At 35.1% G+C, this 15377-nt stretch overlaps 1 protein-coding gene across 11 annotated transcripts; it reads right to left on the bottom strand.

Moving 5' to 3' along the window:
• Positions 1-4324: 4324 nt before the first annotated feature.
• On the bottom strand, positions 4325-11858 carry LOC112720456 (ankyrin repeat domain-containing protein EMB506, chloroplastic). 11 transcript variants are annotated; one of them, XM_072206537.1, is made up of 9 exons: positions 11429-11829; positions 10131-10202; positions 7906-8316; positions 7352-7431; positions 7169-7271; positions 6998-7092; positions 6809-6907; positions 6618-6716; positions 4325-4941 (listed from the first exon to the last, which is right to left on the bottom strand). In XM_072206537.1, exons 3-9 carry the CDS (start codon positions 8303-8305, stop codon positions 4837-4839), a joined length of 981 nt encoding a protein of 326 aa, XP_072062638.1. In that variant the 5' UTR covers positions 8306-8316; positions 10131-10202; positions 11429-11829; the 3' UTR covers positions 4325-4836. The 11 variants fall into 11 exon arrangements, with proteins under 11 accessions (XP_072062638.1, XP_025627182.1, XP_072062640.1 ...); XM_025771397.3 differs by having other exon boundaries at positions 6998-7096; positions 7173-7271; XM_072206539.1 differs by having other exon boundaries at positions 10154-10202.
• Positions 11859-15377: the final 3519 nt, after the last annotated feature.

The raw sequence follows: 15377 nt of genomic DNA, 5'->3' as shown, positions 1-15377 counted from the left end.
ACCATGCTCAAAGGAACAAGAGAATTGTCTATGTGTACTATGAATATGGAGTCTCTGAACATGTGTTTAATGAAGCAGAACCAATTTCCAAAGGCAAGGAGTTGATGGTGGTAGAAAGCCTTATTCCCAACCCAAACCTCACCACTAATGTCACAACTAAAACAATTCCCACCATATCACCATCAACTCCAATTTCAAAACTAAATCACACCACTAGTCCCACTCCAAACTCAATTAATTCTGAAGATGCTATTCCTACTCCAAAATAATCCTCACAACAAAAAGTCTTCTAATAAATTCAGTCCAGGACCAACATCAAAGACCCAACCTATTGCAATTCCTATTAGTAAGCCTAATTCACTGCAATTTCTAATACTAAGCCCAACCCATCACAAAAAAATAATGGCCTAACCCACTGCAAAACTTATAACTAAGTCCAAATTGAAAAAAAATAAGAAGTCTTATCTACCAAAGAGAGGCTCTCAGAGACTAAAAAATGCAGCACCACATGCAAAGAGGTCTTTAACAAGAGCAGCTGTTACTGGAACTGTGAAAAGATCATCTGCTAAGGAAAAACTTCCTACACTGTGTTTGTGACATTGTTTAGTTTTGATGAATTCTCAGATAGTCATGACAGTTGTGATAGTATAGAGGATGAACCATATAGGCCTGTTGGTGATAAGGTCTCCAGTGAGAAAGAAGAAATGGTTGTGAAGAGATTAGTAAAAAAGAAGAGTGATGTTAAACTGAGGACTACAACAGATAAGAAACTAGTTAAACAAAAGAGAGCTATTATGGTTGAGGATGATGGTCTTGTGTGTGCAGATTCAAGGTCTAAAGATGATGAACTATTTTTTGGACCTATTCCTGAGGTTGGTAATATGAAACCATATTATGATGCTCAAGATGGAGCTTATGATGAATCTGATGGGGGAGAGTCACGATACTCGGAAGAAATGAAGACTTCTTCGAATACTGAAGATGAGTTGGAGGAGGTTGATTCAGACGAGGTCTTTCTTGTGTTCAGAAAAGAAGGCAGGTTTGGAGAGTTTAAACTTGAGGTTAGAATTAAATTTAATACAAAGATGAGGTACAAAGAGGTTGTGCATGAGTATTGTATTCAGGAAGAAAGAAAAAATCTAGTTTAAGAAGAATGACAGTGTAAGGAGGAGAGATGTGTGTAAGGGTGAGGATTGTGGTTGGCTTGTATATGCTTTTCGAGATAGTGAGAAAAATTGTTGGCAGATCAAGACTTTTATGGATGATCACACTTGCCCAAGAGAGACTAAGAATCGGCTGGCTAATAGGAAGTGGCTAGCTTGCAAACTAGTAAAGAAATTGAGAAAATATCCTAATCTTAAGTATTACGAGGTTGCATAGTACTTCAAAAGCAAGTGTGACTCGGACCTAAACAAGTCCTCATTAACAAGGGCTTTAGGGGATACAAGGACCATAGTGTATGGAGATGCTAATGCCCAATATGAAATGGTTATGCTAAAAAGCAATCCTGGCTCCATTGTTAATATTGATGTCATGCCTCAATCCAATTCTGATGAAGATCCAATTTTTGAGAAGATGTACGTTTATCTGGATGGGATTCAAGGTTAGCTGCAAACCACCATAGGCTTGGATGGAACATTTCTCAAATTACAATATAGTAGTCAAATTCTCTCTGCTATTATCATACTATTAGAGGAGGTGGAGATATATGCCAGGAGATATATAACCAGAAACAAGGTGAAGCCGAAGAATAACATTGGGATCCTACCTCCAATACAGCACAACAGGTTGGAAAAGATAAGAAAAGAATAAAAAAAATTGGGTTCCCATGTGCTCTAGTGATATAAATTATGAAAAATTTGAAGTCCATGGTTGGCCAACTAATATGGCTATGGACTTGGAAACTAGGTTATGCACATGTAGTTTTTGACAACTAAGTGGCATATCTTTTATGCATGTTTATTAGTCATTTTGTTCGTGATTTATTGTTGGCATCATTTATTTATTGGTAATGAATTTTTGTGCAAGAATGTCATGTGTGCATGTATGTGCTACATTGGCAAGGGTTGGTAAAAGTGTAAATGAATTCTATCACAAGTGGTTGACTATGGAAGCATATAACGACACATATGTCTTCCACATAAATCCACTTCCTGGTCAAGCACAATGAAAAAGATCACCATATAATATACCACAAGCACCAAAATTTAAGAAGTGAGGGCAAATTAAGAAAAAAAGAAGAAAGGATGCTGAAGAGGAGCCAATTAGGGACAAGAAGCAGAAGACATCTCTAAAAAAATTATAAAAAAGGACATTGTCGCTATTTTGGTAAAACAGGTCACACCAAAAGAAATTGTGGTATGAAAGTTGTTGATGAAGAAGCATTTGCTGCAGTTTCTACTGCTAATGATGCTAATGGAAGTCAGGTCAATAATTCTGCTCTAACTGTTGCTATAAATGGTGGTGATGGCACACTTGTGTCACAACCTGAAACTAAAATTCATCTTAATCTTATTCAGTCTGTATTGTTAGAAACTGATGACTCTTAAGATGTTCATATTATTAGTTACTTATATATATATATATTATTACTTAAACACTTTTTTAAATTATATTAATCACTTAATATGTTTGATACATAGGTTCAACCCCTTTCTGTTCGGCAAACCAAGCTCCCTCCTAAAAAAATTGTCCAAAATCAGAAGCACTCCATCAACAAGCACCACACCTGCCTCCTCCCAACCAACTAGCACACCGTCTATTAGCACCCCACCTACAAGCACTCCACCTTCCAACACACTTCCAGCCAGCGCCCCACCAACAAACACTAATCTACATAATCCCATATAAAGTGCAACACAGAAAATTGTATCAAAGCTTGCCAACTTCATGAGATTTGTGCCTATTAATGGATTCAAGCCACCCAAAACCAAAAAATGATGACTTAGATTATTATGTTTAGGGACAATTATGTCTTTGTCTATCTATTTTGATTAAGTTATTTTCTTTGTATGCTTTCTTAATTAGGATCCTAATATTGGGAATATATGAGATTTATATTTTGACAATTTTGATATACTTGATGACTATTGTGCTGACTCTATAATGTCTTTTAGATGTGTCTTCTACATTATGAATATGAATTATAACTTTCTTGAATTGACTTGTATTTGATTTTATTTTATTTTGTCCCCTAATATGCAAGAGTAATTCCAAATACTGTCCATTTTTATTTCTTTGCAAACCAGAAATATTTACAGGAATATAATGCGTATATGCACCTTTCATTTGTTTTTATCGAGATACAATTGTCCAAATTGCTCATCCCACTTCACAAACAAAATAGCTACAATAACTAAAAACATGCATATAAACAACACAACTCCATCTCATTCATCTTTCATTCTTTGTTGTCAAGACCTGCTCTGCCTTTAATTGTTGTCACATCTTCTTGAATTTTATCTGACCACAGAAACAATCTACACCACCTCTTATCTACAGTCTACACCCAAGAAAAACTGAAAGTGAATGAGACAAGATTTTATCCAGGAACACAACAAATAAGAACAACCGAAGAAGGGCCTCCCTAGGTTAGTATCAGTCCCTGATCATCGCAGAACCGGTCGCAACCCGCGTCCACACCAATTTGGAAAACGCGACTCCCTGTTTCTAGTGGTTCTCCTAGCAACATTTCCATTGAAGTGTGGGTTGTTCGAGCTCCCAGCCACGTTACCCGCACTACCCATCATCATTTCAACTTGGAGATAAAGAAGACAATCCAGGAGAACACATGACGAGAAATTCTGGATATGGTGACCCCAATTTGGGGATTAGAGTTTTTAAATTTTGTTTAGGAACCAAATTGCCATCAAAAACTTTCTATAGCCATGTCAGCTATTCGTTACCTTTGCCAGCATATCAAAAATTAGTCCAAATTAGCTTTTCAGTGACGCCTCGTGGACAAAAAGTGCTAGAAGGACGACATTGGTCCCATCGTATCACTATTTGAGTCTCGAGTACAACTTTAAGGACCATTTTGAGACTTTTCTCTGTAAGAACATCAAGAAGATAAGATCTCTCGATCTTTTAATCCAGGGACCAAGTGATTTAAGCATCGCATATCTTTAGTTGGCCAATAAGAACGAATCCTTCAAAGGCTAAACAAAATTGCTCAAATTATATTTGTCAGCTACAATTAGTGACACTATAAAGTGAATAACAGAATAAGTGTGAAATTAACTGTATTGTGCATGTATATGCTGCCAGGCATACCAATACTTCAAGTAAAATGAAAAAAGCTCGAGAAATCTGAACAAATAAAACATAGTAACAAATCAATTAAATCATTAATCAAATATGAATTTCCCATTCGAAGTTTATAACCAATCTACCAATAAGGCAATACTTACATGAACAGAAACTTAACCTTTAGTTGCTAGAATTAATAGTAAAAAATTCACCCCCGCCCAGTATTAGTTGAAACAATTATCCAGTAGAAAGATCAATGTGGCTTGAACTTGAACAGCTCATCTTAGATAATTCAGTAATTTTCTCTCGGCACTCTGGATCGGCATTTCAATCTCTGCATAATGTGGGTGGTTTTCGCTTTCGACAGCATCGCAACAGCACCATTTTGTCAACTAGAGCTATGCTCCAAATATATTCCAAAAATCATCAATTTAGTAAGGTTTCATTGAGACTCTCATAAACAAGGTCGAGAGATCTAGGACCTCCAAAGATGGTGGAATGCTATGATTTTTAAGTGTTATTAAGAGAAGATATGTTGCAACTCAAACTTCAATCGCAATCACATTCTGATTGACTGCGTCTCGCGCATCATAGAGCACTGTCAGCTGGAACTAACTTCACTACTTGAGCAAGCTCATAAGATTTGAAATCTTTTCCATAACATAAGCATAGATCCAGTGCTGTCTTTCCATTCTGAAGCATAAGCAATGAAAAAATAAATGAATAAATAAAAGAACCACACACACATTAAGGGTTGATATATGCTTTCAGCACATTTGTCAGTATTAAAGAAATGCCAAATCAAGTGTCTCAATAACTTAATAAGAGACAGCTAGCTTCACTAAATTCTACCCTGTAGCAGTAATATCTTGATACTAAAATTCTACAGTTTAAAACTGATATAAGTTAATAACTCCAACCAAAAGGATTAACAGTGTACTGTATATAGCCCAAAAGGATTAACACAAATAGTCAAAGTCTTGTACGCATAACTCCAATCAATAACTTATGGATATTGAATTTTATCAATTCAACCATTGAGTAAAGTGATATAATCTTCATAATCATGCATAACGAAAATTAAAAAAACTGAAATTCAGTATATTGGTATTCTAATAATTAACACTTATATTTTCAAAATGATATTATCTGTTAAAATAAAATGAGATGATGAAGTATCAAATTATTACTAAATTTTATGAAATTTAATACACGATTTATGTATTGAAATTTTTCATTAATATGGTTGGATAGAATAACATTTACTGTTCATAGAAAGTTATCGAGTGGTGTAAGTATACAGCATACTAAAGCTTATTCATAGGATATATTCTGTAATAAGATAGAAATAGAGTGGAAATTTCATTGGACTTGGTACGTAATTTTACATGTGAAACTAAACTGGACATCTAAGATTCTCCAATATCAAACAATGCAAATATATGCACCAAGTCTGGGACCAAATTTGATGTCCAAAAGACAAATTAAGGGGATAACTTGAAGTCCATCATTAACAATGAGGGACCAAATTGGAGTGCTTAATAAAACATTTTTCAGGTTCTAAGGCTACATATGGCTATTCCCTAAAACCGTAGGGGTAGAATAGTTCTTATTGATTAGTTTTACTGGTTTTCGGAGAAGAAAAGAGGCCAAATTTTTGTGGCGTCATATATGCTACTGTTTGGAATATAGTGCAAAATTCTTGCACATTCAACAATAGCTTTTCAAAGAAGCTAGACATGCGGATAGGATTAGACATTTGACACGACCTCTGTTTTTTGGATAAAAGAAGAATAACATAAGACTGAGAACATGGGAGGATTAAAGATCTCGGTTATCCTCTATTTGGTGTAAGCCTCATTATCCTTTTACCAAGCTTGTTGAGTGACTGGAAAGCTATGCTTCATCTTAAGTTGCTTCTTTTGTTTGTGTTTGTTTTGGAAGGAGAATCTCCTCTCCAGGCCTGTTATATACTTGCTTACTTAACAAAGCCTTTCCCCACTAAATGGGGTCAGCTACATGGATCAAGACGCCATTGTGTTGTGTCCATGCTTTGAGATGTGACCTTGTTTTATGTTGGCTATTGCAAGCCTAACACAACCCAAATGGCTTCAACGACATCATTGCGTCGTGGCCATATTGGGATGCGACATTGTTTTACGTTGGCAGTCGCACACCGAACAACCCTCCTCGTCTTTCTAGGCTTGGGATCCAATCCTGTTATATATTCATATTAATTTTTCTTTTATCCCTAAAAAGAAGGGATCAAACTGAGATTTAGAATCTTTGAAAACCAACTGAATTTTTTTGAGTATATTAGGAATCAAGTGAATTCGGTCGAGGAACAAAGTCATGAACAATAAAATCACCTTAGTTTTCCTTGTTTTATCTGCACCATTGACTAACAAAATTTTTGCTATATCTCTGTTTCTACTTTGAACGGCAACGTGCAATGGAGTCCAACCTTCCTGAAATTTTAGGATTGTAATTATTTTATAAATTAGTAAAACTGAGAAACGTCTTTATGAATAAAACAAGATTGGGAACAACAAAACCTTACATTATCTGCAACATTGACATCGACATTATACTTGATTAATAATTTCACAGTTTGCTTGGCACCAACTTGAACCGCATAATGAAGTGGAGTAGCTCCAACCTAACATAAGATAACATACACGCACAAAAGCACACTTCAGAATGCAGTTTGCATGTGATGACGGCTGCATGAAGAAAGCTTCTTCCTCACCTTGTCCTTCACATGAGGACTTGCACCTTTCCTTAAAAGATGGCTTATCACAGCTTCTTTTTTGCCTATAATTGCCTTATGAAGTGCAGTGAGACCTTCCTGTTTGATCAAATTACCTGTTTAGGGGAATGTCATACAAAGATGGACACCCTCGTACGATATATAAAACACTTGCCTTATTAATGAAATCAATATCAAAACCATCTTCAAGAAGCTTATCCATGCAACTCATCTGCATTGACAGAGCAAGGGTGTGCAAAGGGATCCATTTTTCCTGAAATTATGATAAGATGAACTTAAGGGTATAAAATAAAGAGCACAGTAGGATAGAAGGATGCAAAGTTACAGACTTACAGTTGATATTTTTTCCAAGTTAGGAGTCACATTCTGTTGCAATATTGCTCTTTCATCTGGGTCCAAAAGCTGTTCAATCTCTACAATAATGAGAATATCTACTTGTAGGCACATTTTGTTGGACATTTTCCATGTTTAAGAACTTGTAGAAGCTCAACCATGTTAAAAGAAACAAGCAGATACACTAAAGAGGGAGAAAATATGTAAAGCAATGTTTGAAACCAATTCAATCACATGATACATAAAACGGTAATTAATACATGCATGAAAATGAGCTACAAAAATAAATTTTTGTTTGTTGTCTTTTTTTATGGTTAAGAAAATGTATAACAACAACAAAGTTTTGTTCCACTAGGCAGTGTCAGCTACATTTACACTTAAAGTTCTTATGGTAACAATTTGTATAAAGGTAAATATATAAAAGGAGAGAAACAAGAAGAAAATTGGCCCTTTAAGTTATATACAAAGGCTAGAGTCAAATATAATTTTCAACTTTGTGGTGAACTGTTGAACTTTAACATTACGCTAGGACCTAATTATCAAAAAAGGAGTACCTCTCTTAACGTGTTCCTCGTTTGTGTCAGTTGAATTTATATTTGCAACAGTAGTAGCTGAAGTCTTTGTTTCTTCCCCCTCCCAATCGCTTTCAAATCCAAGGTTCTCATCCTCAGCTTCCTCATCTTCACCATCAGATTCACTGTCACTGTCAATATCTGGTTCCTCCCAAGTTCCTTCTTGTTGCCCAGTTTTCAAATTTGATACTCCTTTGCCTGCTTTGATTGCAAAGTTAACCCCAACGATGTGGTTGCCACCAGCAAAAGAGAAACTGAGTATTCCTTTTCCTGTACTTCTACAGATTTTATTGAAACTTGCACCCAATTTGGAGTTCCTGATGGTTTCCGTAATAGCAGCAGGAAATTGAATAGTCAGAAGTGGTGTAGCCACAGAGCCCATTTTGGTTTTTCCTGAAAAGAAGGAAAAAGCAGCAGAAACAAAAACAAATCAAACAAGTTGCATACATACATGTACATAAGAGAATTTCTAAGTTGCTCTCAGAGGGGGGAAAAAAGGTCTTGCTCTCTCCCATCATTTTGTGCCACATCAGCATATGTGGACCAGCCTGTTTATCTGAATGTATAAGCATGTTTATCCCTTTTCATTATATCCATTTCTTTCCAGAAATTCAGCTCCTTCTGCTATGGCTACTCTTCCCAACAATGATGTCAGGCTCTTTGGGCCTTCACCTTCCTTCTCTTCCGGCAGCGCCGCAGCGGTGCACAACCCTTCTCTGTTACCTCTGATATTGCTTCTAGTCAAGTCACTAAGGCTGTGTTTGTTTGCAGAGACTGAGATTAAGACTGGGAGACTGGACTCAATATCATATTTGGTAGCCGAACACTGGAACTAAAATTTCATCGTAGGACACAAAATTTCAGTCCTTTCAGTAGCTCCAGAAACTAGGGACATAGAGAACTTTGGGGATGGGAAGTGAAACTTTAATAACACCTTTTTTTTTTAAAATACTCATTTAATTTTTTAAATCCTAATTCTAGTATTCTACCCGTTTTTTAAAACAAATTAGGACTTCTCTCTCCATATATATCTTAAACCAAATAGGATACTAAAACATAACTCAGTCTTATACACTTTAAACCAAACACAATACAAAAACTTAATTAAGTCTCTGTCTCTCAGTTTCTGTCTCCCCATCTCTGTCTCTCAGTCTCTCTTTCAAATGCACCCTGAGTGATTTAGTGACTTTATCACTGAGCAGAACAAATGGAAATTCAAGTAGTGGTAGGAAACATAGCTTTCAAGGTTTGTTATGTGATTTTCTTGATGGGAATTATGCTTATCGATTACATAGCATCATGACCAGTTACAAAAGACTTTCTCCCTGATGCTCTGAGTTTGGGTTCAAGATTAATTATCAAATGAGAATAAAGGAAGCCCCAAGATTTATGCCCAGAAAGTTAGAGCTAAACTGAAAGACTAATGATATGCGGTCTATTGACTGAGTTCTATTGGGGATATGTAGAGAAGAAATTCATGTGCTTGTGAGTTGTGATAGTTGGTTGCTATTAAGAAATCTCATAGTAAAGTTTGATAAATTCATTCCACTTTAGAAATATGTTTTTCAGTAAATTTAGGATTTGGAGAAAGTTTCATATGCCTTTCACTTTATTTCTTTCACTCAACAGTTGTCACTGATCAATTATATAGTTCACTGACGATACAAACTTGAATTATCAAGAAATGCACAAGAAGCATATCTAAAATACCATATTAGTTGGAAAATATTTTAAATTTTAGCATAAAAGAACTACTCTTCTATAGCTACACATGATTCAAGAAAGTACAGAGAACAAATCCTACCAACATCATAAACATGTTACGCATACATGTGTCTATCTTTTGAACCCATCCATAATATCTTTTAATTCATGTCAAATCCTGCTTAGCTTAGATATGCATTCTTGAACTCCAATAATATCATGCAGCGTAGAATCCCACCAGTGCCTAATATTCTGCCTATATCGCCATTAGTTGCCATCGAAACTAGAAATGTGTATCATATAGAGAACTCAAGAATCAATTTGAAGGATTGCTCAAAAGAAATTGAAACAGTTTAAACTTCGAGGGTAAAATTAAAACTTTAACAAAGGTTAAGAAGAAGAAGGAGTGGTTCATCAATCAAAAGAAGAAAGAACGATGAACACAGAAAAGAAAAAAAGATAAAACATTTATCGAACAAAATGATAAAAGTTGGAAGACAAACCAAGAGCGGAGGAAGAGGATCACCTCCGGCGATGCTGTGGCCAGAAGCCGTTAGTGCTTCCGCGAGCAAAAGCTAGAAAGCAGATAGAACGAGAGTGAGAGAGAATCAAGGTTGTGAGAACCGAACCGGTCAATGAACTAGTGGAGTGACTGGTTCAATGGTTTAGTAGTTCAACCGGAGTTCAACCGGTTTAATTAAATATAAAATAAAATTATTAAAAATTTTATATAATTTCAAATATTTAAATTCAATGAATTGTAAACTAATAAAATTCAAAATTTCACAATTTCACATAATAAATTATCTATAATTTATCATTAGAAGTTCACAAACAACTTCAAACATCAAAGTTTATAATTAAAAAAAAATCAAAATGCACATATATGCTCCTCATCACAAAGTAAACTAACACAAGTGTTCAATATTAGCTAAGATCAATTATTTGGTATTCTTCAGACTAATTAAGGCATTACCATATAAAGTACACTATTAAGGAAACTAACATCAAGTCATATATGCTACTAAGCAAACTTAACACAGGTTCATATAACTTAGAATGCCACATCCCCAAGAAAATAACAGAGTGAAATTCCAGGGCTTTTCAACAATTTTCTGGTTGGCTTTAGATGAGGCTATGTATTTCGCAATATTGGCGCAGCAAACAAGCTTATCAGTTTTCTCATCCGGGATTTCAACTGAAAACTCTTCTTCCAGCATCAATCAGAGCCGGATCCAATTGAAGAGCACAAGTATCTCAATTACATATTGACACACTCACTCCGAGCAAAGCACCATCAACAAGTCAGAATCAGAAAAATCAGTAACCAACAACTCAGAAATCAGAATCAATATAACAAAACTTAACAATGCAGTGAAGCACATAAAGGATAACACTTATCCGCCACCAGAAGAAACAACAATAACAAACAAGTTTTTAAGTTTAACTAATTTTACTCACGAACAAGCCAACAACTAATAAATTAACTCAGAATTAGAACAATAGCACAAAAATAACTCAGAAATTTATCAATAATCAACAATAATTAACAAAATAACAACAATCCAGCCCTGTTAATAACAATGAACAACGAAGAAAATTAACTCTGAAAACAACAATTAACCCAGAAAGACAGCAATTAACTCCCAAAAATGAAACTGAAGAAGCAGTGGAGGAATGGAGGCTTACAAACTCAGAAATTCAGTAACGCAAAATAAGGAAATTAACAAACTCAATCAGAAATCGGAAAACCAAACAAAATACAAAACAAGCAAAAATAAATTGAAGCAGCAGTGCTTACTGCCGGTGAAGGAGGAAGGCAAGTGACGGCGATGAGTGGGAAGTGACGGCAACGGAGAAAGGAAAGTGAGCACGGACACAGAGCAACAGACAGCTCGAGGAGGGATGCTGGCTTCAGACAGAGAGAGAGAGAGAGCTCGAAAAGACGATGACTGACCGATCAACCTTCGCGACGGCAACGCCACCGGATCAACGCGTCCTCGTGCGACGGCGACGAGAAGAGGAGCGATGAGAACTACGAAGTGTTCTGCGATGAGAAGAGTGAGACGGCACCCACGCTTTGTCCCGGCCGGCGGCGACAGCACCCTATACCGGAGGAGAAGAGTTCGGCGATGAGGGACGGTGACGGTGGCTGGCTGGGCTTAGGATTAGGTTTCAGAAGTGAGAGAAAGGGGATGGGGTATTTCTTCGTTCTTCTTCCGTCGTTTTTCATTGATGCACCGAACCGGAGACCATGCAAAAAACCCGGCCGATCCCCGAGGTTCACCGATTAACCGCCGGTTCGATCAGTCCTCTGACCGGCTTTTACAAGGCGGTTTTATACCTTAATAAAATTGGCTAAGTGACCGATTCTCAATTAATCCGATCGAACCGGTTGGTCTGGCTCCGTTTCCAGAACATTGGAGAGAATAGTGTTCTTATCTACGAAGCACATACACTTTGCTGAGTTATCGTGTCCGCGTGTCGGACACATTTCGAATACGATACTCATTTGACACGCGTGTTTGCCGTGTCCAACCGTATCTTAATAAAAAATAAAAAATTCTTTCCCGAACACACTTGTCTAGCCTTATTCTTAACATGTCTTCTTGAAATGAGTTTAGAAATAATATTTATTATTATTTATTAAAATAAAAAATATTTTTAATATTTTTAATAATTAAAAAAGATATTAAAAATAATTAAAAAATTATTTTATATTTTAATATCAAAATATCATTATAATTTAACTAAAAAATACTTTATGTTTTATATAAATGCCGTGTCTCTGTGTCTTATAAGATTTTAAAATTCATGTTTTCGCGTGTTCCGTGTCGTATCATGTCCCGTATCTGTATCAGTGTTCGTGCATCATAGGTTCCCCTCATAAAATGGGGATTAGGATTTTATTATTAAAATCCTAAATTACCCTCAAATTTTGACAAAAGCAATTCGGCGTCCCAATTTTCATGCAACTATATAACTGTGTTCTTGGGCCGGACCGGACCAGACCGAGTAGATTTGGATTCGGTCCTAAGGCTACTAGATCTATTTTGACTCGATATGAAAGTGATCCGAAATAAATCAAATTAAATCGGAATCTACCCAATGTAAAATTAGTATATAAATTTATAAATTTTATATAATAAAGTAATAAAATTTATTTTTAAAAATTAAATTTAACAAATACTATATTATATTTATATCAAAATAAATTATTTTAAAACAAAAATAACACCGTATAATATAAAAAGTATAAATTAAAATATAAAAATATAATATGACATTATTAATTTTACTCTAATATATATATATATATATATATATATATATATATATATATATATTATTGTAAAAAATAACTTTGGACCAAACCTGGCGATCCAAAACATAATTCCGAACCCGACCCAAAAATAACATCAAGTAGAAACGGCAAAATATGCCTTAGGTCTGGGTCGGATTTCGGACCGAGTCGAGTCTTGAACACCCATACATAGAAGTTTAATCTCTTGGTTGCCCAATTAATACATGAAAAGCTATTTGTGAAAACAATTCCGCTAGATAGACAACAGGGATTGTAAACAACGTAAACAATGAGATACATCTTACACCCACTAAACATGAAAACAACATCCAATGTAATTACTCCATCGTGTTTCCAATTTTACTTTTTCATTTTACCTTCTTTCCTAACCTAAACCCTATTTTAACCTGCCCCTAATGTTAATCCTGTTTTGTCACCGCATCACCTCACTGCCACCTTCCCTATCGTCGGAAACGAAGCTTCCCAATGCTGCCCTCGTCCGTTATCGCTAGCTCGCCGAGGAGAATCGTAGTTCTCCCGTTGCTCGGTTGCCGCACCATTGCTGATGTGTCACCTCCGTGTAGTCGCGTCTTCTCTCCATCCTTCGTGCACCACTGCTCTGCACATTTCGAAGCCCTGCCGCTGCTCCAGCGCTGCACCTCTGTCCTTGCTTCCACGCCGCTACGTCGTGTCTTCGCCACTTCCATCGTGTGCCGCTTTGCTTTGTTCACCCAAATGGTATGACCCAAATAAACATCCACATCTTATTGAAAAGAACTATCCGCATACAAAGTAAAATGAACATCCACCTTAGTTGATAAGAAACAACTAACAAGTTGACCAAAATACCATCCGTGCTCCATGTTTATGGCGTAACGCAAACCCAACTTGAATTCAAGCAAAATTAAACTAAATCTAATCCAAACCACATAACAAAAGAAACCTACGGAGCATGTGTATGCAGAATCAAACAAATTAAGTAAAATATCAATGGTATACCCAAATAAACATCCACTTTAGAATGAAAAGAACCATCTGCATACATAGTAAAATGAACATCTGACTTAGTTGATAAGAAATAAATAACGAGACAGCAACCGTGGGAGGCACCGGGGTCGCGATACAGCGGCGACGATGGCACAAGATTGCAAGAAAGCGGTTGCGACGGCTGCATGTGTAACACGATACAACGGCACTCGCGGCCGGGTTCGCACTCGTGGACGAACGGGCACCTCGCGACGGCTCTCCTTCCGGTGGCGGAGGAGATCTGTGTAGGCGGGTCGGCGGCACATTGCGGCGGAGGTATGAACGGCAGGCGGTTAGAGGAAATGGGAGAACGATGCGAAGAGATGGAAGGTGACATTGTTTGAAAAAAAAAATCAAAAATAAAAAAAATTAGGGTAAAGTATTTTTTTTGTCACTAAAAATTGACAAAAGTTTCAAAAATATCCCTAAGTTTTATTTTGTTTCAATTTTGTCCCAAAAGTTTTCGATTTGCATCAAATATATCCTTGATAGCTAATTTTTCAAAAAATTTAAGACCAATTCAACAACAATTTCATAAGAACAACTTTCAACACAAGCAAATCAAGCATAATTTTTATGCATTATTGTTAGATTGGTCTTAAATTTTTTCAAAATTTAGCCGTCGAAGGTATATTTGATGCAAATCAAAAATTTTTGGGACAATTGAAACAAAATAAAACTTAAGAGTATTTTTAAAACTTTTGTCAAATTTCAGGGACAAAAAATATACTTTACCCAAAAATTTAAAATTATGTTTAAATCTAATTAATTCAAAAATTGATTTTTAAAATTAAAATTAATTTGTCTCTTTTTAACTATTATTTACTTTGTTCAGAAAAAACGTTGTTCCTAAACTTTCTCTTTTGAAAATTTAGATATAGTCTTTAGGTAAAGTTGTTAATTAAAAATTGTTAAAATAATTTGAGATATTTGATTAAGAGCTTATTTGGATGAGTATTTAAGAAAATATCTTTTTTCGAGTTATCTTTTTTCAAAAAGTCTTTTAAAAAAGTAAAAATAATTTTTTATGTTTGAATATCTTACATAAAAATATTTATTTATTTATTAATTATGTTTGAGTACAACTATATAAAATTATTTTTTATTTATTATGATAAAAAATTTTAAATAAATTTTTTTTGAAAAAGATATAAATTATGACTTCTAAAAAAACTATTTTTTATTTTTCTGGTGTTTTTATTTTTATTATTAAAAATTTGTTAAACACGCTAAAAAAATATTTTTTCAATAATTTAATGACACCTAAATAAGCTCTTAACTGTTATCTAACGGCACTCAATTATCAATAATTAATATAAAAAATTGAAAGACTTCTTGTTGTCTTTGATTAACAATTAATATAAAAAATATCTTTAGAAGAATTAAATTTTAATTATTTTTTTTACCCAAAATAAGATTT

Source organism: Arachis hypogaea, chromosome 11 (genome assembly GCF_003086295.3).
Source record: "Arachis hypogaea cultivar Tifrunner chromosome 11, arahy.Tifrunner.gnm2.J5K5, whole genome shotgun sequence".
Classification (NCBI taxonomy): domain Eukaryota; kingdom Viridiplantae; phylum Streptophyta; class Magnoliopsida; order Fabales; family Fabaceae; genus Arachis; species Arachis hypogaea.
Note: the sequence above shows the minus strand (reverse complement) of the source record. Positions and strands in the feature narration are given on the sequence as shown.